General features: G+C 40.3%; 1 protein-coding gene across 1 annotated transcript in view; it reads left to right on the top strand.

Moving 5' to 3' along the window:
* The window catches only part of DNAH11 (dynein axonemal heavy chain 11), a 2866633-nt gene that overhangs the window by 1185721 nt on the left and 1653252 nt on the right, over positions 1-27660 (top strand). Inside the window, exons 33-36 of the mRNA XM_069211469.1 lie at positions 11708-11864; positions 11943-12088; positions 12189-12305; positions 21343-21481. Of these exons, the coding sequence (XP_069067570.1) occupies positions 11708-11864; positions 11943-12088; positions 12189-12305; positions 21343-21481 (559 nt within the window). The remainder of the gene's footprint in view (positions 1-11707; positions 11865-11942; positions 12089-12188; positions 12306-21342; positions 21482-27660) is intronic.

Below are 27660 nucleotides of genomic sequence, written 5' to 3'. Positions count from 1 at the left end.
ACAATGAATTATACTATCAACTCTCTGGTGAGAGGAAAGAAGAGAGATTATCCAGCCATGTGACTAGCTAGCTGTGTGTCTGCCAGCTTGATACCAGTGAGACTGATAACAGATAATATCATCTATTACTTCAAGCTAAACTAATCCTGACTTGCCAGTATATTACTTGAGGTGTTGATACTTGTCTCAGACTACTTGTCTGAAATTCCATTTGAAGATAATTTATAGCCCCTGATTCCCTTCAAGTACTGAAGCTTATCTTGAAGTGGACCTTAAGTCTAAGGGATAAAACAAGGTTTCAGATATCCTCTTAATGTGCAACTTATTACACTTAATTGGCCTTATTGGTGGCAAAATTATTGGTTTATGGAAGAGCCACGTCAGCAGAAATAGAAGAGCTTGATGGGAATATTCCAGCCACCTTCAAGCACAATGACTGACTGCAGCAAGGTTCCTTTCCTCTGAAGAATCCCAAAACATAGAAACATCTGCATGCAGACCCACGTTCAGAAACTGATGGTTGTAGTAGGTTCAGTTTACTTGATTGATTGTTGACAGCCTAGAAGTAAGAAAAATAATTCTCTCTTCAAATCAGAAACTGGGGCCTAGTAACTGTAAAGCAGGTCAACCTCCAGTCATGAACACTCAAACCTTCAATTCTGATCAAACTCACAAGACAGACATTGCCAAGACTTATTTTGAGAAAAGGGGAATGTTCTGCTGGTTTAATAATGTGAGTCTTATGTGAATTTTGTTTAGGAATTGCCAGCATATAAACCCACGTCAGATAATCAAGAAGCACCTGCAAAGCCTAGTCCCTTGAGTAACCTTTAGGGCTCATGAAAGATTTAGATAACTCTGATTTAAATCCCACTGTTTTGATCTGATATTACACCTGCTTCACTTACCCTGCCTGGCAGGATAAAGGACTTTATACAATTGCAGAGAAAATTCCAAAAGAATAATGATATTCTGATGTCCCCACCCTGGGTAAACTCCACTTCAGTGAATTCACAAAATGAGGAACACCCTTTCCCTGAGAAAACAGAAATATGAAGAAAGTCAAAAGGAATCAAAATTCCAAGAAAATAAGGCAAGAAATGGCACTTGTAAGGAGGTATAGGAACAATATTAAATGATTGAGGAATAGTGATGCAATATTAGATGGGAGGTGGTACTTAATGTACTAGGGTAAGAGTAAGGCTTGAGGTACAATATAATTTATAGTTACAGAGGTTCTAGGATACAGATAAATATGAGTTGAAAAGGCAGAATAGGAGCAGGGTTAAAAGGCAGCCCTTCATTAAGCCATTTTCAACGTTTTTCAGCCAACATTCTGAGGCCATTTAGATTGACCTGTAACCAACTTTTAGAATGGAGTTGTTGTATCAAATACCACAAATGCAATATATTCCATATGTTTTGTTTTACTCATAGGGTAGTATAGTCGACCTGGTCAGAAGTGGACTGGAAGTCTACAAAACAACAACATAGTTTGCCTACAGCTGCTATTGCCTTCCTTTCCCCTGCCCAAAATACCATAGCATGGTCAACCGTGGAATATTTTTGTGTTCACTTGGGTCAATACTAGTGCCAAAGGCCCATGCTTTTAGAAATGGTAACAAGGTCTGAGCACAGACCGTAGATATTGTATCTAATAAGAAAATCAGTCTATAATTTGCTTGGTACCCACGGGAGTACTAACTTATGAATAGGCTTACTGATTACACCCCACCATTTATTGGATAATTTCACTGAAGTCAATGCTCATTTAAAAAAGTGAGCTTAACACCTCCATGCACTAACGATGGTCAGCTTTAGACAACACGGCTGGAAGATGATCCAGACAGCCAGCCCATGAGGATTTAACATTATTAATTATTTCTAAGAATATCCCGGTTTCTCACAGTACCATTATGTGGTCACTCATCAAATAGTCATCATTTCATGTAGTTGGTGTTTTCAGGGCAATGCCATTATATACATTTGAAATATAATTCAACCATTCATTTTCAGACACTTGAATATCCAAATTAGAAGGTGATACTGTGAACTTGCAGGTTACCATTTTCCAAAAGGGTTCTGAGTTACCCTGCAATACCACTTACTGCTTTTTATTCCAATTCAGTTCGTATAATCTTTTTGGACCAACAAGGTTTGATAATCAAAGTTCTATGCTCTTGTCTATCACTGTCACTCTCACTATTGGCCGCTCTATGACATATTCTGTTTAAAAATGTTTGCAGTACTTGCCACCCTTGATCCAACCATACTCCTGAGGTATTCGTTTTTTAATATCGGAGCCAAAATTTGGATTATTGTTTGCTTTAAGGATTATCAAGACTCTTTCTGCTAACTGGTTATGCTATTTAATACCACTGTTATCTATCAAATTGTTGTCTATTGTGGACTGAAATAACTCTTTTAGGTTCTCTAGGACGATTAGGGGGTGGGTCTAACTTGTGTATTCAGTAAAACAAAATCATGTGGAATTACCTAAAACTTTCACAAGACTACGCATAATTACGCAAGAAGAGTAATTCTGCGTTTAATGGCAAATACTCTCCTCACGTCAGAATGGGAACAATAATACATTTTGCACTGATAAACATGTGCTCTTTTGGTGGGATTCTCCACCAACTTAGCACAATTTTTTTATTATAAAAATGCACCCTTGAGTGGCTGCCTTTTGCACTAAGTAATAGCACTAAATGCAGCAGAACACAATTCACAAGCAGCCACACACTGTGGCTAAATGTGCACACAGTAACATTGTTTTCTCTCACATTACTCATAATTATGCAAGCAGTAGTAATTAGCGTCAAAGAGTAACCCAAGAATTACCGCAATCACTCAGATTACTCCAGCGTATTTAAAATTGCACCTAGTCTTAACGACAATTGAGACCCTTATTCTATGATTATAAACTCAACTTAATTCCAAAGCAGGCTCCTTTATATAATTTTGTTAGCATTTAGGGGGTATGTACATGGATGTTCACTTACCCCTAAATAGACCATCTTAAAATCATCAACTATTACAAACTGCTCTAGTAGGACAAACTAATAACCTATAGGGATTCAACTGTTGCAATATGTAAAGATTGATACCACAGGGCTGTCACTTGGAAATAGACCTTTAACATTGTTCCGATTATGCCGCACTAAAGTAGAAAACACCCTGTTGGTTTTATCAGGGTGATTTCTAGCCCATGATAGGACACTGAGGATCTCAATGAATTGCATTTGGTCTACAAGAAAGTCATCAACTAAAGGAAGCAACCGTTTTTGGCTAAAATCCTCAGCTAAGCTAAACAGTGACAATGTAAGGTGACAATGATAATTAGTCATGTCATAACCCAGTCTTTTCAGTTAATCATCGAACATTGGCCGCTATATAGACATTCAAGCAAATTAACAAATTAGAAAGGCTTTGGCCATTGAATAATAACATGCCAACAACCAGTTACAGGATGACTCCAACAGTGTGACTTTTTTTTTCCACAGAGAACTGACACTAAAGCCAACTGGCCTCTCTTGATTTTAGATCAGTAAGCAGTCTTTATACTTTCCAACAGTGTTATCTGTTTGACTTGTTGAGTATTGGCAAGAACTAATGCTTTTAATATCTCTTGCGATGTAGTTTGCATTAATGACAATGTGTTTAACATATACCACACTGGTACTCCCTCTGCTGAGCCAAGAATAAAAGAGCCAACATTTAGTGAATTCAAGAAAGCAGAATCTTTCTTTCCGGGGCAGGGCAGCGTTAGACAGTGGAAAAGATCACACTTTGGCCATCCTCCAGGACTTGGGTGTGATCTGATAGCCTTCATATTGCTGTGAGTTAGGGAAACTGGGAGCTCTTTCCTGTATTACTCACATTTGCACATTACTAAAATCCTTATCCACATATTCTACATATTCGAGGATAGTGTCACTTGTTGTTCAGAACACTCAACGGTCTCCCTGTCTTCCTCAAAACAGTAGTTTTAAGGTGTTTCTGGATCACAAATTGACTGTACATGTGCCAAACTTTTAGGAGCCTTTCACCTCTTGGAATTCAGTCTAAAAGTACAATTAAGATTATTTCAGCATCACAGACTATCAAACAGTCAAGCTGTCAAAGCTGCCAAAGAAATCAAAGCCATTAGATAATGAAAGGCCTCAGAAGATGAGTGTTCATGCCTGAATGGTTTTAATAAGCAGAAGAGAATTTGAGCAGAACATGAGCAGAACTGATCAGAGGGTAGAAAGTTAGCTACAAGCCTCACCAGGCCCCCCCCCCCCCTCTGCGGTCAAATGACCGTGGAGGAGTAGGTCAGAATGGGAACAAGGGACAGAGATGAAAATCACCTCACTACTTCGCTTGATGCCCACTCAATGCTTTTACAACACTTCCACTACGCACCCATCAGCGCTCATTCTCTCCAGTTGCCAGGAGGAAATTAGGCCACAGGAGATGGGCCTATTGACCAACAACCCCAAGCAGGTTTCCTCTTTTAAGCAGTTCCCCAACACGTGCAGGAGACGGGGGCGATCATTGAAGAATGAGCAGAGGGAAAAAGAGAAGGTGCGAGGGAAAGAGCCACTCGCACCAACCAGGTGCTTCCACACATCTGTCCCGGACAAAGTAACTTCCAAGCTGACTCCCAAAGTGGGTGCAAACCAGCCCACTTCTGTAGACTTCCGTGATCCTGTAAGTCTCCATGACTTTTCCATAATCTTCCTATAGACCCTCCATAAAATAATGCATAGCTTTTGCATTGCTGCATAGTTGTAAGGCAACCATGTCTATTCTAGAACCTCCCTTACATCCAAAGCAGCAGCAGGACCTCAGCCTACCTTGCCAGCTTGGTAGCCCTGGTCTGGTATGTAAGTGCCATACATTTGGATGTACTGAACTCACCAATGTGGAGAGAAAAACAGGGAGCCTGCCTCTCAAGTCAGCGATCTTTGACTTGGTCACTTACCTCTCATAGCCAATGCTCTCCACTTAGGCTTTGGCAGTGAGAGAGCGAGGTGCAAGAGTACAAGGTGCACAAATTCTAGACACCTCCAGCTGATATCCGACAAACCAGCTGGTCTCCCACTAACACATCCTTGTCACCTCCACTAGCAGCCTTCGGCATCCTTCACGTCCAACACCTTGTAGCAGCTCCTCTTGCCTCTCAGACAGTTGCCTAATGGTATTGCCCTTCTCACAGGGCATACACTGCCTACTCCTGCATGCTTTGCAAACTCCCTGTCCTCTGGGTCTCTGTCTGTCCTTATTTTATCAGTAGTGGTAAAAGTACTTTGGGAAAGGTGGGGATTAGAAATATCATAGTATAAACCGCAGAGGACAGTGGTGAATGAAAAACCTAGTTAAAATAGAAAAGGGGAATGGTTGGAGTATAATAGGATTGATGAAGGTTGATAAAATATATTGGCTAGGGAAGAGAAGCAGTACTAAAGGGTTTCTACAAATCCTGAGAGAGGGGGAATTGTTTGACATGAAGGACATTCACTGGGATGCATTGCACATCCTGGGATTTTCATTTATTTAAAGAACAAAATGGAAAAATGAGAAAAGAAATTTGTGGAGAAAGCTTCTAAAGAACAAGTTTCTGTAAATGTATTTTTATCACCAGAATCATACATTCACCAATCTACAGTGCTTTGTGTTCCCTAGTACTCCTTTGTTTGACCCTCAGGTCCCAAATGCATCACTCTAATTCAGAAGTAAATCAACCATTTAGCAATACAAAGCAATCATGAATAGGTCCATAAAAATCTCCATTTCATTTTCTTATTCAATTCAAGTTAAAAAAAATAATTCATGTTTTCATTGCATAATTATTAATACCAATTTGTCCATTCCTATCCTAACTATGCAATAAGGACATGAATGAAATTGATAACCTGAGTTTAAAAACAAACCAGGTTTGAGAAATGAAGAATGTTACATTTATTTTCATAATCCAAACTCTCTAATACTTCATATTACTCAACAACTGAATTTAACTTTTTTTATATTTTTAAAATGTGCCCCCTCAGCTGCTGAAGATCTAAAAGCTATATTACTATGTACATATAGCTATTCTTTTCATAGGAGATGCGTAGAAGCAATTAAAATAGTAACTTTCCTATTCCCATCTGGGAAAGTGCAATCACTATCCTTTAGAGTTACTTCTTTATAATTTTCAAAATAAATTAAATTTCATGGCTAAGTCATATTTTTCATAACTTGAATGGAAAAATAACTTTGTAAAAATATATTTCAGTCTGCCAGAACTGGCTTGAGTTCAGTTCTGTATCTCTTAGCACATCAAGAGCTGGAATACAAAGTCTTAGTGGGGGAGTTAATGGTCCTGGCTCAGACGTCAGTGGCCTATTTCTGTTCTCAGGAAGGACAAGCTGTGAATTTCTGAACCCATTGCACGGGTTAACTGTCTGGGAGCGGACAAGTAAAGTTGATGGAACAAAGGATTTCTTTAGCTATACATATTTTAACTTGGAGATACCTGGGAAGGCTTCTCCAATTAATTTTCAAGACCCTCCTTGGCAGCAAGTCCCTAGGCACAGTAGGAATTTTAAACAGATGGGAGAACAGCAAATCTAAATAGAGTGGCGAAAGAGCTGAAAACAAGCCTGCCTGTTAACAGGAAAGTCAGGTCATCTTTAAATAGTGGTTCCTGTGTTATGTCGCACAAAGACAAATTAGAAGTTCGGTAAATGGAAGTTGGGGGATTGTAAATAAATATTAGGATTGGATTGTAGAATTACTCCAATTATTTGGTAGTGCACAGGATAAATCTTGCAGCTCAACTACCATCTCATAATACCGTTTCTTGAACTTGAAAGACTACTCCTGAACAATATGGCTATGCTGGAAAAAAGAAAACTCATGTTTACTGCTGGAAAAAGAGGACCCACTGGATGATTTCTTACTTCTTGTATCACCCAAGTCCGGAAATAGCTCTCCAATATCAAGTGGTTAGCCTCCTCTTCACCTGCTTTAGGGACACACAAAGCAGAAGGGCTCCTGAATTCAAGAAGGCCCAGCTGACCCCACAAGACTAGAGCCTGCATCAAAACTGGCTGGCGGGGGCATAGCTTCGGGGGATGTTTGGGGTGTTGCTCCCGCAAAAAATTAATTCTTTGCTTGGTGATTTGGGGGCCTGAGTTAGGTCTAGTATGTCTGTCATTTTTCATGGTCCAAAAATAAAAGCCAAGACTGTGATCTTTGATGTAAAACATGAGAGAGTAAAGGATACTCATCTGGTGGCTGAGTTTCAAAATGTGAAACCACATAACCTGGAATCAATATTGGCTTCCCTGCTTGTTCAAATTGTGGGATAATAGGTAAACATTTTATTTTGCAGAGTCTTTCTTTTCCTTCATTATCACGCAAATGGTAATAAAGTGAAAACACAAGGAAAATCTCACACCAATATAATAAAATAGAGTAAATTGTAATGAATTTGGCCCAAAATTACAATAATCTGATCAGAAGAACAAAAGTTGTGATTTTTTTAAAATATAAGGTAAAAACTAGGCCTAAAATATCAAACCATCAACTGCAGATATGTAGTTGTGTGAGACTGGGTCAAAGTAAAAACAAATATGGCTAACTGCGATGGAGCGCAGTTAAGATACAAGAAGTGGATTGAGCCCAGACGGCTCAAACCATTGGGCTTAGATGAAATTTTATGAAACTGTTGTGAGAAGGTTGTGAGAAGGTAATGTTCAACATGGCAAGGCTGCAGCTTGTGTCCGGGGATACATCACTGTCATGGATCTGTTCGGACTTACTCTCTTTTTTTGGAAGTTGAAAATCTCCAGTGGGGTGTGGTAGGAGGCAGTTGCTGATAAGAGTTTCAGAAGGTTGGATCCACTTTGATGAAGGACCACAGAATGGCATTTGCTACTGCATAGAAGAACATAGCAAAAGCTACTTTGAAGTCAGGCCCACAGGTGATGCACCTAGGGCGCATAAATGAGCAGGTTGTTCTCACTCTTGCCTTGGTTCTCAGCAGTGTTTAACCAAAAAGTCCCAAGTTCTGGATTTTGGGGTTCAGGACTTACTCAGGCTGGGTCCTTATGTGGGTTCAAAATGGTGGGAGCCTTTTAAGTCCCTGGGACTCTGATCACTTTAAGTCACTTTGGTAGTTCTGGGTTTAAGTAATGAAGCAGGGCTCATGCAGCTGGTCAGGCTTCTGAGAGACCAAGACATGCTCGAGGCAGAAAACCAGTCCTCCTATGTGCAGGAAAGCAATCTTGTGGCGTACACAGCAGGCTCCAGGAGCAGGCATGCCTCTCAGAGTTCTTCCACAGGTCCAGAAAGTGAAGTAAAGAGTTGGTCTGAGGGACCCATTTTTATACCTGGTGCTTTCTTTTAAGTATAAGTTTCCAGAAGTTTTCCTTTGAAGTGCTTGGAATTTCTTAACTCTCCTGGCTTGGTTCCAAGCTGGCTGCAGGGGCAATGTAGTGGCGACAAGTCCTTTGAGTGAAGGTAGGGCATAGCCTTTTCACTTGCAAGTGGGCCTGTGCCCAGCTCTGCCCACCCACCCTGCCAGCAGGAAAATGCCAACTTTGCATATGGGTCTTTTTCAAAATTGTAATTTAAAATCAAACTTGACCAATAAAGATGATGTGCAATGACAATTTCTCAGGCACCAAACATGAAATGCTCACCTGTTCCCAATCAAAGGTTTGCACTTAATAAGTGTAATATGGCAACTCAATGTTATCCTATGGGATAGAGAGGTCTCAGAGAAGTGAAAAACAAACTTAGGGGTTTTCACTGCCAGGACATGTAACACTTAGAGGTACATGTCCAACCTATTAATTACAATGTCCCCTATGCTATGGGCTACCGCAGGCCTACTTTAGGGGCGAGATATGCAATAAAAGTAGAGTTTAAGCCTTGGCAAGGGGGTCATATTGCACACTCGGTTATAACTTTAAGCAACTTTACTTGTCATGATTCTAGTCCTCCAGCTTCTATTGGCCATTATGAGGAGATGCCCTCAACCACACTGACTAACCCCTCGACCTTCCATAGGTCTAATGATTAAAAATAAAGGTCTTCATAAGGGCATTTATGGTTTCAAAGCGGACACAGTCTTGATGTGTTTTTTATTGTGGGAAAGAGTCACCACCACTAATCTCTTCATCTTGACGTGGGGAAGGATCTTGAGTAACATGCAATGGTGGGTGTGTTGTAGACTCTGTCACACAAGATTTAATCCCTTGAATTGGCAGCAAGTATGGACTTCACTAAGTGCCTATTTCGGCCACTGCCACACAGGAGCTAGTATGATGCCAGCAGGTCAGTTTCCTGGGAAATGGCACCTAGTCTTGTGGCATACAAAGAACCAAAGTTGTAGTATTGTGCCCCACCCGAGGGTCATGTGCAGTGTCTGTAACAAACATAAGGAGGACTAGTTTGCATCTCCTATGTCAATGAGATTAATTTTGGACCCTTATTTCTGTAACATGGACATATGTAACTTATGTAAATGTTTGTATTGAAATGTCTGGCTAATTGTTAAATATGTTAAAACACTTGTTTGCTACCTCTTTCAAAATAATGTTCAGTAATGTCTTGAGGAAATCTTTACTTTAATGGAAAGGGGTGTGATTATCAACATACAGCTCATTTAAATACATGCATTTGTTGTGTTGAATGTGTAGGTTTGGGGTAATTAAATGGCCTGTTTAATTCTTGCAGAATTTACGGTGTAGGGGTTTTCTCTTTGTATTTCTAGTTTGTATGGATCTCTCCCCCTATTCCCTCAACAGGATCAGTACCCATAGCGTGACATAAACTTTAAGAACGTTGCCAAATTCTTCTCCTAACCAACTGTGCCCTTCTTCCAGTATCCTGGGTTACATGACTGTAAATGGCCGTGCTATTGGGGTTTGTGTATTGCTTCTAGACAGTGAGACAACGGGAGCATAGGTGTGGATAAGATGGGCTACCATGACAGGATGGCTAACTAGGTCTGTACCCAGCCACACTTACAGTCCAAGTGGCTTTGCCTACACTACACACAGACACAAAGGCACCTGACACCAGGCATGACCTGTCTTTACTCACCCTAGATAGTTTGAAGACTGGACCAGGGGAAGGGGAAGGGCTGACCAGAACTGGTTTTGGGTGTAGGTCATGGAATTCCCCTAGACAAAAGATGGCACCAGTTATAAAAATAGGACCTTCAGAACCACTCCTCAGAATACTTATGAATCTTTAGAAGATTCAGAAGGACTGCCCTGCTGCTAGAAGCACTACCTTGCTGCTTGAAGGACTTTCTGCTGTCAGAAGAAGTATGATTGGACCTAGTTGCCTTGATCCGAGGCTAAGCAAAGTGACTCCAAGGGAAACTGGCTGACTTCCTTTGTGAGGGACAGGGACACAACAAGCTTCCAGAGGCCTCCATGCAACTAGACCTTTCAGTCTTTTTTTGGTAAGGGGTAAGAAGCTTGTTCTTTCTTAAAAGCAAAATTGCAATAATGTTTATATTGACATCTCATAAATAAATGTTCCTTCTCTATACCCATCGTCCTATTTTTATTTCACCTGATCAAAGAAATATGAAACAAATAATAGAGAACATGGAATAATTTACATGATGATAAAACAAATACTGGAAAAATAACAATAATATGTGTCAATGAATGATATAATTCCATATTCAAGAGAAACACCGGTTACCACTGTAGTGTTGTGTTGTTACCAAATTTTCTTATAGTTCTTGAATAACGGGACCTGTGCCTTTTGTTCTTGAAATCTGTAGAATCTGCCTGTTGTACTTTGTAATCATGATTTCCTTGTGTAAGATATTTATTGAATAACGTCAACATTAAATATTGAACAACATCAAAGTGCAGTAATTTTTATATACTCAGAAGCATGTCTTGACAAAGCAGAGCAGCTGGAAGTGCTCTCAAGTATTAGCCGTTCATACACTTTTAAATATTTAAATGTATTATCAGTAAGTTACAGTTGACATTGGTAATTCAGAATGCATACAGTCGTATGCATAAAGCTAATGTAGCTCTTTTTTATACTGGTTATTGGCATGTATGGTTGTGACTTTTCTGTCTTTGGATAGTCTACAACTGGCCATTGCAGCGCACACCGGTGTAGCATGCTGTTATGGCACAGCACACTCGTCTGTTCTGTTATTTAATGATTCTTTGCAGTGGTGTTACTGCAAGTACATTTATCTGTTATGGTTCAAGCCCCTTTTTCACTTTTTGACTATCTGTTGATGTTTGTCTTTCAGCTGTGGCTGAGGCCTACTAAATCATTTACTAAGAATTCTAGAAAACCATTTTTACAATTGCAGATATCAGCAATGTAACATATAGGAGTAAATGTAGATGTACTGAAAGGTATTTGCCACTTTGCTGCCTTGTGAGCACATGTGAGACTGTACTTTAGAGTAGATGTGATCATGCTTTTATCTTAGAACAGTGCATAATATGTAAAATGTGTTTCCTGGCACTTACGTGGACTGGATTAAGCAGACCAAAGCAGTACCCATCCCTTGCTCACCAGTCTAGTGTACAGTGTACATTGTAATTGTGTCTTTTAAACTCATCTTAAATTGTAGTTTTGGAACGGACACACCAGCTATCTATTGCATGTTTCATTTCCTAAAGTAACATAAATTATGTTAAGCCTGCATTGTGGGAGTCTGTGTTTCTGTTCAAAGGTGTTACATTACCCTGACCCAGTCCCTGCACCTCACAATGAGTGGAGCTCCTGCTGGCCCAGCGGGCACCGGGAAAACTGAAACCACTAAAGATCTTGGTCGTGCACTAGGAGTGATGGTCTATGTCTTCAACTGCTCTGAGCAGATGGACTATAAGGTATGGCATGTGGCATAACACTAGAGCACAGAAGGTCTTTTGTGAGGCAGGTTCACATGGTAACAAGTCTTCTTTCAGTCCATAGGAAACATCTACAAAGGATTGGCCCAAACTGGGGCTTGGGGATGCTTTGATGAATTTAACCGAATTTCCATAGAAGTTCTGTCGGTTGTGGCAGTGCAAGTGAAGAGCATACATGATGCAATAAGGAACAAGAAAGAAAAGTAAGTACCATGTCAAGTAGGGAGGGGGTTTCTTATCAGTGGAAAAATTAAATTCTTAAAACTATGTCTTCAAATATTTTTTCTGTTTTTCTCTTCGCAGATTTATTTTTCTTGGAGAAACAATCACTTTGAAACCAGCAGTAGGAATATTTATTACCATGAATCCAGGTTATGCTGGTCGGACAGAGTTGCCTGAAAACCTGAAGGCTCTTTTTAGGTAAATGACGTCATATGATGGACTCTTGCATATAATGATAATGAATAATTTGAGATATTACATAGGTAGTAATTTATTTTTGTTTTTAGTTATAAAACTCAGCACACATTTCTTCCTGCCTTCTGCTGTTTTGAAGGGCACACATTTAATTAATAATGGTAGTACTGGTAATTGTTAATGCACTTCCATGGTAGTGTCCAAGTTAGGTGCGTAATTATATCGAACAATGGTGCAAGTGGTCTAGTGCCCTACCACCTATGGGCACAAACAATGTGTATACTGGTATACACTGTGAATAAGTAAATATGTATGACCACAGCACACAAGCATACTTAAAGTTAGTGAGGTATAAGGAATAAGGAGGTAGAATTAGATAATTCACATATGATAATGAGTAGTAAGCTCCTCTTCTTAATGTTCCAGAGAGATGTTTTATTGGATCAAAAAGTTGCATTCCAATATGTACAGCAAGTAAGCACAGCCAACACGTGTTTCGTCACACAGTGACTTTTTCAAGGCTGTAAAAGATACAATTTATATATATGTTTTAATTTTAAATTAAAAAGAAGGAACTGTAGGTGGCAGAGTTTGTATATGTAGATAATACAGACATGACCAGCAAGTAAATAAGAAGTTGAAAGATGTGGTGTTTACTTGACCTAAACAAGGAGTTCAAGCTTACAGAAACAAACTTTCATGCGCAAAGAAGTAGAGCAAATGAAGACACATGTTAAAAAAAAAGATCTAGTATAGTTGAAAGAAAGAGTGTGGGGAGGTGTGGAGACTCGACCATGGAGGTAATTATCAGAAAATTATGATGTAGAAGTGAATACCGGGAGTGGGTGCAAGAAGAAAGAGTGTGTAAAAGTGTACATGTGGGGTACAAGCGAGTGTCGGAGTCATGAAGAAGCTGGAAAATACGTTAAAGTCACGTACCAATGAAGTCCCTGAGCATCCGGGAGTTATCCAAACGAGATGATAAGGGTACTTGCGCTGAAGAAATATAGGGAAGACAAACCATACGCAGAAAGAAAAATAATTAAATGAAAGTAAAAATAAGAAAGGGGGTGGTAAGGTCAGAAATATTAAGTCAAGAGAGTATGCGCATGGCAAATCAAATGGGCGAGAGATAACGGATACTATATATATATGTACCTGTGAGTGCGTCCTAGAAAACAGTAGAACAGATATGGGCTTCCGGAGTCCCAAGAAGCAGGTGTCAAGCAACAACGATAGTATCAACATCCAATGTTCATGAAGAATCCAATTGAACCATGGTAAGTTCTGTCGAGAATAAGTTGAAGAGAGGGTAGGGTGGTAGACTCCCAAGTTAGGGTACAGACATGTCAGTAGGAGCCATATATGAAAATGGAGGAGTTAGAATAAACTAAACTATTGACGGAGATAAGGTGCTGAACGAAATGGCTCTAAGGTACCCTGAATAACCTGGTTACCTATGTCATAGATTTTTTTGTCTAAAACATTACCCAAACGAAAGCCGTGGCTGACAAATGACTGCATGTGAGGTAAGGTATGTAGAGAATAATAAAACATATACGTTACAAAATGTATGGCAGCCTGTAAAGGGCAGGGTAACTGCCCACATACGTGCCCGAGGATTGATGGGTATATGTGAAGCAATAGTAAGATGGTATACGGTGACCGTCCGATTATGTGCCCCAAGTTAAAATACACGCTGCTGTGCACCGCACTTACCGTAGCGCTGCGTGGCGGCGTGTCTGTTAGTTTCGTCTGATAGCAGGAATGGTCGTAATGCCGACCGCTTCGGTGGCGGCATGTTTATAGACATAAAGGACGGACCCAGTCACAAAGGAAAACCACTGGGCCTACGATGTACTCGCGCTTGTAGTGGCCATGCTGACGGTAGAAAAAAAGGGGGCTGGCCCCGCTAGACACAAAGTCAGAAATGGAGAAAGGCGGCGGCCATATTGCGAATGTGATTAGCTATATGGAAGGTACATTATAGACAGGGGAAATTGTATTGAGGAACGGTGGCAGAAACTAAGGAAGTCAGTCAAACAGGGTAGACGTCATGTAATGACTAGTACAGCAGTGATCTGGCACTGTAGGGTAGTAGAGGCCGCAGTAGGATAAAAGGTGGCAGTCATATTAGGGGTAAAGAGAGTTAGAATGACCAGGCTGTAGGCCTAGAGATCTAGAGCAAAGGGGATCTATTTAGTTATGATGAGTGGCAAGACATGCGTCTAGAACAAATGAGGGGTCCTAATGTATAGGGTAAATGCCTCAATGAGCAGCAGTACAAACGGAAATACTTGTGAGAGAGGTGTAGGAGAGGTGAAGGTAGGTGGGTAAAAGTATAGGTCAAACCACCAAAGGTGAATTGGATAATTCGTATGTGGGTATCCCACAAACAAGTAGTATTATGTATGGTCAAAGTAGCTCAGGTTACATACATAGTCCAGCATAGATATCCATAACTTTTTTTTTTTAAACACAAAAGTATAAACATGGTGTGTAAACAATGGCAGCGTTAACTAGCAAAGTAAATCATATTCAACATGTTCAGTGTGACCTATGCTTAATTGTACATAATGTTCAAACCAACCGCAAACAACTCTGTTAGTAAGATGGTGTCAAATATAATAAATATGTAGTGACCAAGTTAGTAGGCATAGGCAAACCAGAGTTCATATACTGGCATATGGTCATCGTTGTTCCCTACGGCAGAAACACATGCAGTTCCTTGTCGATATTTAGACCTTTTTCCACTGTACGTGGTTTCAGGATCCATTTTGCTTCACATTTGCATAGTTCCTTTGTCCTGTCACCCAGTCTAGGTGGTAATGTGACATGAGTGATACCATGAAATCTTATATTCAAAATGTGCCTTTTGTTGTGTGTCGAGTTGAAGTGTACAGCAAGAGGGTATCCTGTGTTGTAGTTCCTAATTGCTCTAATATGTTTCTGGATAAGTTCTGTGAGGGGACAGATGGTACTACCCACATAAATTAGTCCACAGACTTACAGAATGCAGTATACCGTGTATTCGGTATTGCAGTTGATAAACTGTCTGATGGCATGAGTTTGTCCCGTATTGTAGGAGAACGTTGTGTTCTTGTTGAGAGCGAATTGACAAGTAATACAGCAGCCACATTTGAAAAAAACGACCGGTTTGGTAGGTAACCACATGGGTGGAAGTGCTGGTGTTAGTGATGCTATGTAACTGGGACATAAAATGTTTCTTAGTGTGCGTCCTCTGCTGTGCGTGATAGATGGTGTTTTTCCAACTATGGACCCAAGTTCCCTGTCCAAGAGTAGCAGATGCCAGTGTTTCTTCAGAACCCAGAATATCTTATTGGTCACAGGACTGTATCTAGTGATTAGAGAGATCTCCTTTCTCTTATTTTTGTTAGGTTTCTTATGTCCCTTAATGTGTAGAGTATTTCGTTTTTTTGGAGGATATGGGTTTGCTAGCTATGGAAATGGTTTCTTCTGAGTACCCCCTATTTCTGAAGCGTTGTGTCAGCTGTTCCATTTCTAATGAGAAGACCTCGTTGTCACTGCAGTTACGTCTGGTTCTGATAATTTTCCCATATGGAATAGCCTTGATCTGGGCGCTAGGGTGAGCGCTACGTGCATGTAGCATGGAGTTACATGAAGTGGGTTTCCTAAATATTCTAGATGAGATTTTATTGTTGACCTAACCTTTTGTAACGTTTCCCAAAGCCTTGTTATCCCATGTCATGATGTCCCCTGTCAATGGCATAATGGTTCATATTTAAAGCCTCATGTAACATATCATTATAACATAACGTTGTAAACCTTTTTGTTCTCTGAGTATGGTGTTCTGACACATCTATCTGAACCCCCATAAGAAAGACGATGTCAGCATGTTCCAGTGAAATTAGTCTGTCTTCAAGCTCTGTCTTCCAGCTCTAATGTATATTTTTTAGCCAAGTTTAGGCAACTCAGTAGCTTATATTGATCGAAGATTATTCATAAAAAAAAATAGTATGCCACTATATAATAATTCTAAGTTATTGGACCACTTAGTGGCCTGTGAATTAGCCTTTTTTGTATTAAGAGTTATTAGGGGACTACTATTTAGTACTCTTTGAGCAGTTAATCTATGAAAACACTTGATAGGAGAGAGGCTGCCAGCATGCCTTGTTACTGCCCTGCATGTCTCCCATATTGTATTATGAAAGACGATCAAAGCTATGCCTTGAAGAATGCTCAAAATGACCAAAGGGTCAAAATAATGAAGACACTATTTCAGCTTAGATCAGAGGCTCGCCTACCATTGGATGTATAGGAAATTGTTAACTGGAATCTAGTTGAGGGGGTGAAACCCTTCTTGAGCAGCAACCACAATTCCTGCCAGACCAAAGTCACTAGCAAACACAAAATTAACCTGTGCTCAACTCTCTGATAGCTTGGCACAAAGCAGTCAGGCTTAACCTAGAGGTAATGTGTGAAGAGTTTATGCAGCATTTCTAACAGAAATAATGTGAAAACACATTGAAAAAAAACCATCAATATTGAAACAATGAGTAAAAGGTAACAAATTATTCAAGACCAAAGAAGAATCCAATCAGTAGAACTGGAAATATGCAGTTTTAAAGATTTGAGTGAAAATAATGCCTAGAAGCACAAAGCGGCAACTGTTGTCACCTGGTCGCACAAAGTTACAAGTTCAGGCTGACCATGATGGAGCAAAGCCGGATAAAGGACCAAGTTAGGCCAGGTTAACAAAGTACCCTAAATCATGGTTGCAGAGTGTTGCAAGATCCCGTGTTGAGGATGCAATGCACAGTGGTGGTTCAGAGAAATATTCAGGGCACCATGCAAAGTTCTAAGTCATCATCAAGGAGGCCACTGGTAAGGGACTTGTGTTGCAAAGTCCTGTTTTGAGGATGCTTTGTGCTCTGACAGTTCCAATGAAGCTGCAGGGCTGTGATGCGAAGTCCATCATTATCCTTGAGGATGTTGTCAATGAGGGGCTTGCATTGCAAAGTCCTTCATCGAGGATGTGTTGCACAGCGTCGGTTCAGAGGAATCTGCAGGCTTTGATGAGAGGTCCTGCATTGAGCTTATATTGCCCACCAGTAGTTCCAATGTAGCTGAAAGGAGATGTGCTGTATGGATTCTGCAATCAGGACCACAGCTGGGTTGGAAGATTACGTTGAGGCCTACTTCCAAATGTCCAGGACTGGGGTAGCACGACTTCGGCAGGGGGGGGGGGTGAATAGGACTCGTAGCAGGCATAATCCAGGTGCTGGGTTCAAGGTAGTTGGAAACTCTTCAATCAGTGAGACTGTGATCAGAAGGCCAGCCAGCTGGCCTTTGGAGCCTCTCTGGTGGCCCTGAGTTCAAGAAGCAAGGCCAGTCATTTTCAGTTGGGCACATAGCAGCAGGGTAACATTGTAGTTGCCTTTTTTGCAGAGCAGCACAGCAGTCCGAGTCTTCCACAGGTCCAAAGTTGCACTCAAGAGTTTTGTACATAGTTCCCTCTTTGAAGTAGGAGAAAAGTTCTCCAGGTTGACAGCCTCAGATGTGTTTGAGATTTCCTACCTCCCTGTCTGGCCCCAGGTTTTTCTCAGGACACAAAAAGCTTGTATGAAACCCTTTGTGAGTGTGATCAGACACAGGCTTTCTTATGTGCAAGTGTGGTAGATGACAGTTCCTCTCCCTCAAGTCAGAAATGACCCATACTACCAATATCTATTCTCCCTTTGTCTCACTGTCTGGGAGCAATACACAAAGACCGACTGCCAGCTACACCTAGTCAGGTGAGCCAGGATACAGGCTGCAGGAACTGAATGGTTAGGACAGGAAAGTGGCAACTTTCTAACAGTGGCATTTTTAGAACTGAGACTTAAAATCTGACTCTACCATTAAAGATAGTTTTAAATTAGAATAATTTAGACACCAACCTTAATGTTTCTTCAATAAATCATATTTAGAAAGCCCAACTACTCACCGGTAAGGGTCTCAAGGCACTGAAGGGGTTGGTCGTCTGTGCTCCAGTCAAAGAGCCAGGTGTTAAGGTCCCCTTCTGAACAGAGGCAATGATTGTGACTGCCTGAAGTGAAGAGGCAAGCTGTTTCAGCTCTTTGCCGCAAAGTAGGCAAAGGATCTTCCTCTGGCCGAGGTCTTCCGTTTGTGGGGTACGATGGCTGGTGCCTGTTGAGCAGAGGCACCTGCTCCCAATTGAAAGTTATCAATTAATAAATATGGTAAAGTAACCCAATGTTATACAATGTGAGAGGTAGGCCTTTCAGTTTTCGAAAAAAAACACACTTAAGAGGTTTTCACTATCAGGACATGTAAAAGTTAAGGATACATGTCCATCTTTTTAAATACACTGCACCCTGCCTTACGGGCTGTTTAGGACCCACCCTATGGATGACATATGTATTAAAAAGGAAGGTTTAGTCCTAGCAAAACTGCATCTTGCAAGGTCAAAATGGCAGGAGACCGGTTTAAAGAGCTATATAAGTGGGAGGCACAACAAGTGCTGCAGGTCTACTAGCAGCATTTGATTTGTTTTACAGGCCCTGGGTACATGTGGTACCCCTTTAGTAGGGACTGACTAGTAAATTAAATGTGCCAATGTCACCATGTTTAATGTAGCAAACACAAACACTTTTGCAATGGTAAGCAGCAGTAAAGTACACAGAGGCCTAAAAGACAACAAAATAGAAGTTTAGAGAACAGGAGGGTGAAGGCAAAAAGTTTGGTGATAATCCTGCAGACAAGGCCATGTCCAACATATTGTATCAGTTTTTGTAAATGCTGCAATAATAGTTCAGCATACATTGTGTGAATGATTTTTGATGTAGTGACTGGGAAAATAAGATGTATGTTGTGTGAATTTGTTTGAAATCATTGATGCTGTGCTGGCAGACATTGTAATCAAACTGAGATTGTTTTTGTACAGTTAATAAAAAAGATTACAATGTGTACCTAACAAATCAAAAAGGATAAACAGATGAAGATTCAGGAAAATGATACATGTTCAGGATTCTAGTACTATCTATTGACAAAAATAAAATAAAAAGTGCAACCCTAACCGCATAATACAAGCTCTCATTCAGCATTTAAACTTAATTCTCTACTTGCATCCAAACTCTCTGAAGCAGCTCAAGTTGAAACCATAAATGTAATTGAAGAAAATGAGACTTGAGGGTAGCGATCTACCAGACAAAAACGAACTTCAAGGCAAGGGTGAATAGTAAACTGAATAAAAAGTGTATTTAACCATCTCTTGGCATTTGTACCGAAGACACATACATTATGAGACAGATATTCAATTTTTCACCGATATAATCTGCAACTTCTGTTGTGTTCTATATGGCAAAAATTCTAATGCTGGAAAACATCCAGGTGAAAAAGGAACAGTTTTGATTTGAAATATGCTGGATAAAGAAGTATAAAAATGACTGTGCACAAAAGAGCTGATAGCTGTTAATCTCTATCCAAGCATAGGTCTTTTTCTAAAAGATTTCTGATCTTCCTTAAATAGAATTGCGCTAGGATGTTTTTTTCAGACCACTTTAAGCTCCTGAAGAGAAGGAACTTTCTTAGGCTGACTGAACGTCTAGAGACTTTAGGTTTAAAATTAAATGTTTTCTCCTAGAACTTTTGGGATGGGTTATTTCTGCAAAAGTCTTATTCTACACTAATGATTCCAAAGTGCCTCTTTTAGAACATATTAAAGTGAGGTAATATTTGTTAGAAAAAGCTTTCAAAATGTGAATTTGCTTGAGAAGGTTAAGATCATATTTAATTTGCACTGGGGAAGTTCTTTAAGGTCAATTGAGTGTAGCCTTTAAAGCATTACAATGGTTTGTTTAAAACACTGGACAAATAACCTTTAGTAATTTCTAACCCGTTAATTAAGGAGACCAAAAGAAGTTAAGAGAGGTATACCTTGATTTTAAGGCAGTTTCTGAAACCCTCCTCTCTCTTCTAGAACAACTCTCTGGTATTTGAGATACTGTTTTTTACTTCTCAGCTGCCAGATTTATAGCCTCACGAGTTTTATACCAAAGATGATCACTTTCAAGTGTTATACATTAACAACCACATGGTTTAATTCACAAGAAAGGGTGAAGGATACGCAGTGTTTTCTTGATTATTAAATTGCATTCTTTGAATACCAATAAAAGTCTACTTATTAAGAAAAGCTCAACTTTCTTTATATCTCCGATCTGAAGAAATTACAAAAATTGCTTTCCTTCTAATGCGCATGGCCTTTTGTTGGCAAGGCATAGTTGGTCACAATATAATTCTAAAATACCTACCCAAAATTAAGTTTAAAATTGTTTCTGTTCTAGCCATGTCATTATATAACATTTGCATTCACTAATCTGTAAATTAATGCCTAATTGTATTAAAATTGGTATCCTCTAAACTAACTGAATTGGGTTTGCCATTCTGCTTTCATTTAAATGTTCATAGAAAAAAATATCAAAAGGGATCCTTAGAAATGATTAAATCAGGAGCATGCTTATTAAGGAACCCTCTTATAATGTATCTGTTTGTGAAGTGTAGAAATGTAATACATGCATGCACCTTACACAGTTTAGAAACACCAAGCAGCATGTCACAGAAACGTTTGAAGCAAATTATGGCAGTTGATAAAAAAATTGTGGGCGAAGTTATGCAAAATTAGGAAAGGGCTTTGTCATTTGGATTTTGGTCCAGGTAAGAATAAACCTGCGTTACTATCGTGTCACCTAACTGTGCAAAATCAGCACGCGCTGCAGAAAAGCTGCATGCTGCCTGCAGGCTACATTTTACAATCCCGAAGGAGATTATTACATCCTTTATAATTCAGATGTCAATAAAAAAACTGCAATGGAACTCAATGGTAATGATATCTATTAATAATAATAAAACGTTACTGAGGACTGATGATTTACAATGTATTAAGTGGTCAATATTTTTACGAAACTTATATAACAGTCAGTTAAATAACTTGTTTTTTTCCGAATACATCATGAAAACTACTATTACTGAGAAAGTGTTCCATATGTATTTATATTAGACCCTGTGCCATGGTGGTGCCTGACATAGAGCTCATCTGTGAAATAATGCTGATCGCGGAAGGATTTCTTGCAGCTCGTTTGTTAGCTAGGAAGTTCATCACACTGTACACTCTGTGCTCGGAATTGCTTTCTAAACAGGTAAAGTTGTGCTTTTAAGTTTTACTGCATGGTACAGTATAAAATAATCTTAGCATTTTGTTGACAAAGTAGCGCCCATGACTGTCAGAAAGGACGCCACAGCAAATTTAGCGTTCACGTTGTGATTTTATGTAGTTTGTAGAGACCCTGGATTGGTTCCTTTTTCGACATAGACTGCGTAATGAGAACTGAGCCTGAGCCTGGGCTAAATTACAATAAATGGGTGTCATTTTGTGCACATTTTTTTTTAATTTTACGTTAGTCTTTGCCAGTGCTTAATTTGTGCTTGTTGTTTCCGGGGCTGAGCATCGGAACTTATTCGTGAGGGCCGGGGCTTATTCTTATGCCTCAAGCATTTGCTGTGAGCAAAAGACACATATGGGAAAGACGGAAGAAGGAAAAACTAAAAAGCGTCATAAAGGGCGAAAGTAGAAAGTTGCAGGATGAGCTGAAGGGGCAGGGGTGGCTCTAAATGGATTGAAGAGGCCCGAGATGGCTTCAGGATTACACTGCCTCAGTATTCAGTGCTGGCAGATTTAATTACAGCAGCCTCATGTTTAAGATAAGGGCTTTGAGCACCGGCACCTCTTTATTTACAAATTAAGCACTGGTCTTTGCCTGAAATTAAAAAAAGGATTCCTTTGTGCCACATGACAATATTTTAAGTGAGGGAGCATGGAACAATGTGATTGCGAACAGCTGTTGATTGCAGCACTTTTGTTTAATTCACTATTCTTTCAATGCGCCAAATGTGTCTTCATGCCAAAAATGGACACAATGATGCATGTCGTGCAAAAACTAACGCTAAATGCAGGGTTTGCATGTTGCATAATTTTGCACAAGTTTGTGGACTTTTTACATAAATATGCAAAAGCAAATCAGGCAAATTTTGCACACACCCTGATAAAACCTATGTTTTGAAACTCTGAAGCAATTTGATGCAGTTTTATGTTCAGTGGCCGCTATAAAATAATTAGGGAAAGTTAGTTGTACGTTCCTGCTGGGACACATAGTGACACCTCTCTGTGAGGTGACCGAATGCCAGGAGTGTAGCTTCAGAGGTGGTTGTAGTGATGGGTGGGGGGAGGGGTTGTGTTTGGGGAGTGACCCTCCCTCTCATCCCCTCCCTACACCTCCCCTAATGAAGATATTCTTGGCTTGGTGGTGGGTGTGGGTTAGGGGTGAAGAATCAGGTCTGCTACGCCTATGTTGGTTTTCCCACTTACTTAGTTGCGAAATATGAATCTCACAGACTAGGCTACGCCCCTGCCGAATGCAACAGTCATGCCTGGAGTGGTTCCGCATTTGGCTGTGCGCCATGAGAACTTTAGGGTCAGGAAAGAAAGTAACACACTCTTCAAGGCCTCAAATATTCTGCAGCATAAGAGTTAACAAAATAGAATACGTTGCATAGGATGGAGTTAGATAGAGCAGTTCAGAATGCATTTTTTCACTTTAAAAGCTGATAAAGTAATACACATCACTAGCTTGTTTTTCTTAACACTAAAAAGTCTCAGGAGCCAGGGCTTCGTGTTGCATATTTTGAAGTGCAGAAAACAATTTTCTCTGAATAATTGAATTTTAAAAATTCTGGAAGATGTAAGTAGTCATCAAGTTGACATTATAAATCCAACAATTGAATTCGCTCTTCACCTGTGTGCATTCCACTTTTAGTCCTTTTTTAAAGTAGAAATACATGATAAAACTATTGGGTCAAATAATAAAAAAGGTCTGAAATTCGTATGAACTGTGTATTTCACGCAATCTGACCCACGTGTGGAATCATTCATAATCACTGAAAAATATACTAACAGGTTTTCCAGGAAGACCAGTTGTGACAGCAAACAAAGCGGGCGGATATGTGTATGATGAAAGATATAAGTTGTAAACATGGTGTGAAAACGAGAAAATGCATTGAATGTTGAATAGCCAAACAAATCCACAATAAAGCCGAACAAGACTATTGTTTCGGTCCTCATTCAGTAGTCAAGTATGAGTGATCTTTGGTTATTTTCTGTTGCCCTTGCTTGTGCCACACATAGGGGGTCATTATGAGTGTGGCAGTCTACTCACGGTGGCAGTCTTGTCTGCCACATTACAACCCTGGTGGTCGGGCTGCCAGGGAACTGCCAGCTCCACCAGGAGTTTGGATCCCAGACGAGGCAGAGATCCTAATCCGCCAAGGCAGCGCAGGCCTGAGGATTACGACCTTGTTCTCCACCAGCCTTTTCATGGCAGTAACACTGCCATGAAAATGCTGGTGGAGAACAGATGCAGGGGGCCACAGGGTGGCCCCTTCACTGCCCATGCTATTGTCATTGACAGTGCTAAGGTCCCCCTGCCCAGCAATGTTCGTGAACATTGCAAGGGTGCTGGTGCTACCTGCAGGCAACAGCATTGTCGCCGGCTCGATTACGAGCCAGAGACAATGCTGTATCCTGTTTCCTGCCAGGCCAGAGAATGGAAACTTAGGCTTCCACCCTCTGACCTAGGACGGCCATAGTGTCTAGTCCTCGAATTTCTGCAATATTTATATTTACTCAGTACTAATGAATGATGTGTCGCAGTAAAAGTTATGGGTTGTTTTCTTATTTATAACAATTTAGTTTATCACACAGAAGAAAGCCATGTTCATTGTATTTTATTGAGGTATTCAGATTTGATAACTGTTAGTTGATTATGGTGGCAATATAAGGATAAGTCATGCAGTGGAATGCAACTTTCTTATATTCAGGTATTTGTTGCATCACTCTTGGAAATTATTACCTTTTCAGTCACTGGCCTGATGAGATGAAGAGTAAAATGGCCCCTAGAAAAATAGTTTCAAGACTGATGTTCCCTTGTATGAGGATTTTGCTAACCTTCTAGGTCACTGGCCTGAGTAGGAGGCAAGCACAAAATAAATCAAGTTAGGAAAATGTGTCTCCTTATACATCGCTTCCTGTCATCTAGTTGGAGAGCCTGTCCAGGACCTGCCCCTCTTCCTTTCAAGATTTGATAATTCAGCTGTTTCTCCTGGGAAAGAACAGTATTTCTAAATGTGCTGTTTCCCAGGATCATTACTCTAATTTCTGTTTCCTATCTCCTACATCCTCTTCCGCATAGGGGCATGAGGTTTCTCTCTCACTGTACCCTCAAGTGCCTGTTTGTATGATCAATAACAATGGGGCTTTCAATCACCAGAATACCTGGCATGGGACTTGAAAGAGGACCTTAGCTTAAATTTGAGGAATATATTAAGTCTGCATCAGAGTTTTTTTTCTTTAACGTGACCCTGAGGGTGAGAGAAATTGGGTTGTTGGTTGAATAGGGTATGAGCCCTGGTTAAGCAACAGCCACAATTCCTTGCAGGTTAAACCACAAAAAGTCACTAAATTAACCTATGCTTAACCCTGGGTGGCTTGGCACAAAAAGCAGTCTGACAAAACTTAAAGGCAATGTGTTAAGTCTTTATGCAGTACACAAACAGCATTACAGTGAAAACAAAATGCAATAAAAAAATATTTGATACTTAAACCATAAAAATCAAATTAGTAGAACAAGAGTTATGAATTTTTAAAGTTTAAGATTCAAAATAGCAAGTCCTCAGATTTAGAAAATGGCAATCTAGTCTCCTTTAGCACCACAACCAAGGGTCAAGAACTGGAGGGAGACCCCTTGGGGATTCAGGATTCACTCAAGCTGGATCCACGTATGAGTTCAAGATGGCAGGAGGCCAGCAGAACTAGCCCTTGGAGTCACTTCATGAAGTCCTGGGTGCAGGAGAACATGCAGGGCTCCACAGCAGGGCTGGCCTCTGAGGGTTCAAGACAGGCTCCAGACAGCAAAGCAGTCCTTCCAGGTACAGCAGCAGTCTCGCAGAGTGAACAGCAGGTCACAGCAGCAGACAGTCCTCTGAGAGCCCTTCTGCAGGTCCAGTAGTGCACTGTAGAGAGGATTAGAGAGCCCTATTTTTACACCCTGGAGCCCTGCTCGTAGAATTTGGGAGAAGGTTCCAGAAGGGTTCCTTGAAGTTCAAGAACGTTCCTGCCTCTCTTGCTGTGGCTCCTAGCTGGCTGCACTGACAATACAGGGTTTTTAAGAATTTTGTGTGTTGGCAGAGCCCAACCTATTTAAGTGCAAATGATGCTGTGCTTCGCTTCACCCCGCCATCAAGTTATTTAATGGCCCATTCAGGCTCTGCTAATCCCACTACTGTGTGACTGTCTGGAGTGAATTCAGTCTCAACTGCCAGTTACACCCAATCATGTGACTTCAGGCAGGCTGCAGGTCAGAGGGTTAATAGCAGGAAGAAGCCAACTTTCTAAAAGTGGTATTTTCCAACTTGTAATGATAAATCCGATTTTAACGTCAAAGATGGTTTGTCATTAAAAGTTTATATATACCAAACATGATATACCTACCACCTATGATTTAGAAATTATGGCTTATGAAAAATAATAAGGAACCCCCAATGTTATCCTATGGGAGGGGGTTGGCCTTGCAGTAGTGAAAAACAAATTTGTCAGTTTTCCACTACTAGGTCATGTAAAACTAAAATGTACATGTCCTACCTTTTAATTACACAGCACCCTGTCCTATGACTTCCTAGGACCTACCTTAGTGGTAGCTTTATATATTAAAAGGGGAGTTTAAAGCTTGGCAAGGGGTTGTATTTAACAAGTCGACATGGCAATAGGACACTGCCTTCAGGCTGTAGTGGCAGGCCTTAAGTGGATGACACAATAAGTTCTGTAGACCCACAGTTAGCATTTAATTTACAGGCCCTGGGAATATGTTACATCACTCTACAAGGGATTTACATGTAATCTAAAAATGCCATTCTGGTATATGCCAATCAAAGGGCATATACCCTAGTTTAGGGAGAGAGCACAATCGCTTACGCACTGGTTAGCAGTCCTAAAGCCAACACGCAAAAATCCAGCAAAAAGTGGGAGGAGGAATACAAATACATTGGGGGTGACCCTGTAGAGAGGACCATTTCGAACAGAGTGTTACAAAATGACTATACTTGCCTGAGGTAGAGGAGAGGTTTTGGTAGAACTGGACGTGAGACATTTATGCTTTGGGAGGGGGAAAGAGCTAGAGTTGGGAGAGCAGGAAGAGCTATAGGCTCCTCAAAGTATGAGATGGCAGAACGATAGAAGAGCAATGAGCTCAAGAAAGGTTGAAATTGCTGAACTATGAGAGGAGGGATATTGAGAGAAAGTAGGGTTGCAAAACCAGAGACTTGCTATTACTCACCCTCCTTCTCCACTGACCTGTACTCATGTGAAGATCTGGCAGGGTTCCTATGATAGGCAAGAAGTCTACATTAGTATGTAAGGAAGCCTCTCTGTGCTGGACATAGAATTTGTATGGTTGTAGGGAGAAAAGTATTAAAAACAGTGTTTCCTTACTGTTGACTACCAGAAACAATTAGGAATTATTAATAATAAGATAAAGGAGTGTCCATAAAATAACACTGAAGAGAATCTATTCTGTCATGACATATTGTTTCTTGTATGGTACAAGCTTCCTACAGAGATCTAAAATGGGGTATTCAGTTTTGTGGGGCTTTTAAAGGTGAACCCCCAAGGTCACTCAGTAGACCTGTACTTAACCCTCTGGTAGCTTGGCACAAAACCAGTCAGGCTTAACGTAGAAGCAATGTATAAAGAATTTATGCAGCACTCAAACAGTAATACACTGAAAAAAGAATACAAGAAACATCCCACTTCAATCTAGAAAAATAGTGATCATTGATAAATAAAAAGGCACCAAAACAACAAAACTCCAGTCAGTAGAACCAGAGATATGCAATTTCAAAACTTAAACAACATGGCTTAATAGTAAGCAAATAGCACCAATGAAAATTATCTGTTCATGCTGAACTGGGAAAAAGTCACAAGTGCAGGCTGGCCGCAATGGAACACAGTCCGGTCACAGGACCAAGTTTAATTATCTGATAAATTACCTTGTAATAATATAATTTACTAGGGTATTACAGGTAAGTTAAATGTGCCAGTTAGGTGTAGTTTAATTCCACCATGCTTGAAGGAGAGAGCACGGGTGCTTTAGCACAGGTTGGAAGTATTACAGTGTGCAGAGTCTTAGAGCCAACAAAAACAAATTCAACAAACAGAAGGGGTGAAGGCAAAACATTTGGGGGAATACCTCACCAAGGATGACAGGTCTAG

Source organism: Pleurodeles waltl, chromosome 10, assembly GCF_031143425.1.
Source record: "Pleurodeles waltl isolate 20211129_DDA chromosome 10, aPleWal1.hap1.20221129, whole genome shotgun sequence".
Lineage (NCBI taxonomy): Eukaryota > Metazoa > Chordata > Amphibia > Caudata > Salamandridae > Pleurodeles > Pleurodeles waltl.
The sequence above is the reverse complement of the archived record's forward strand: the minus strand, read 5'-3'. Positions and strand labels throughout refer to the sequence as shown.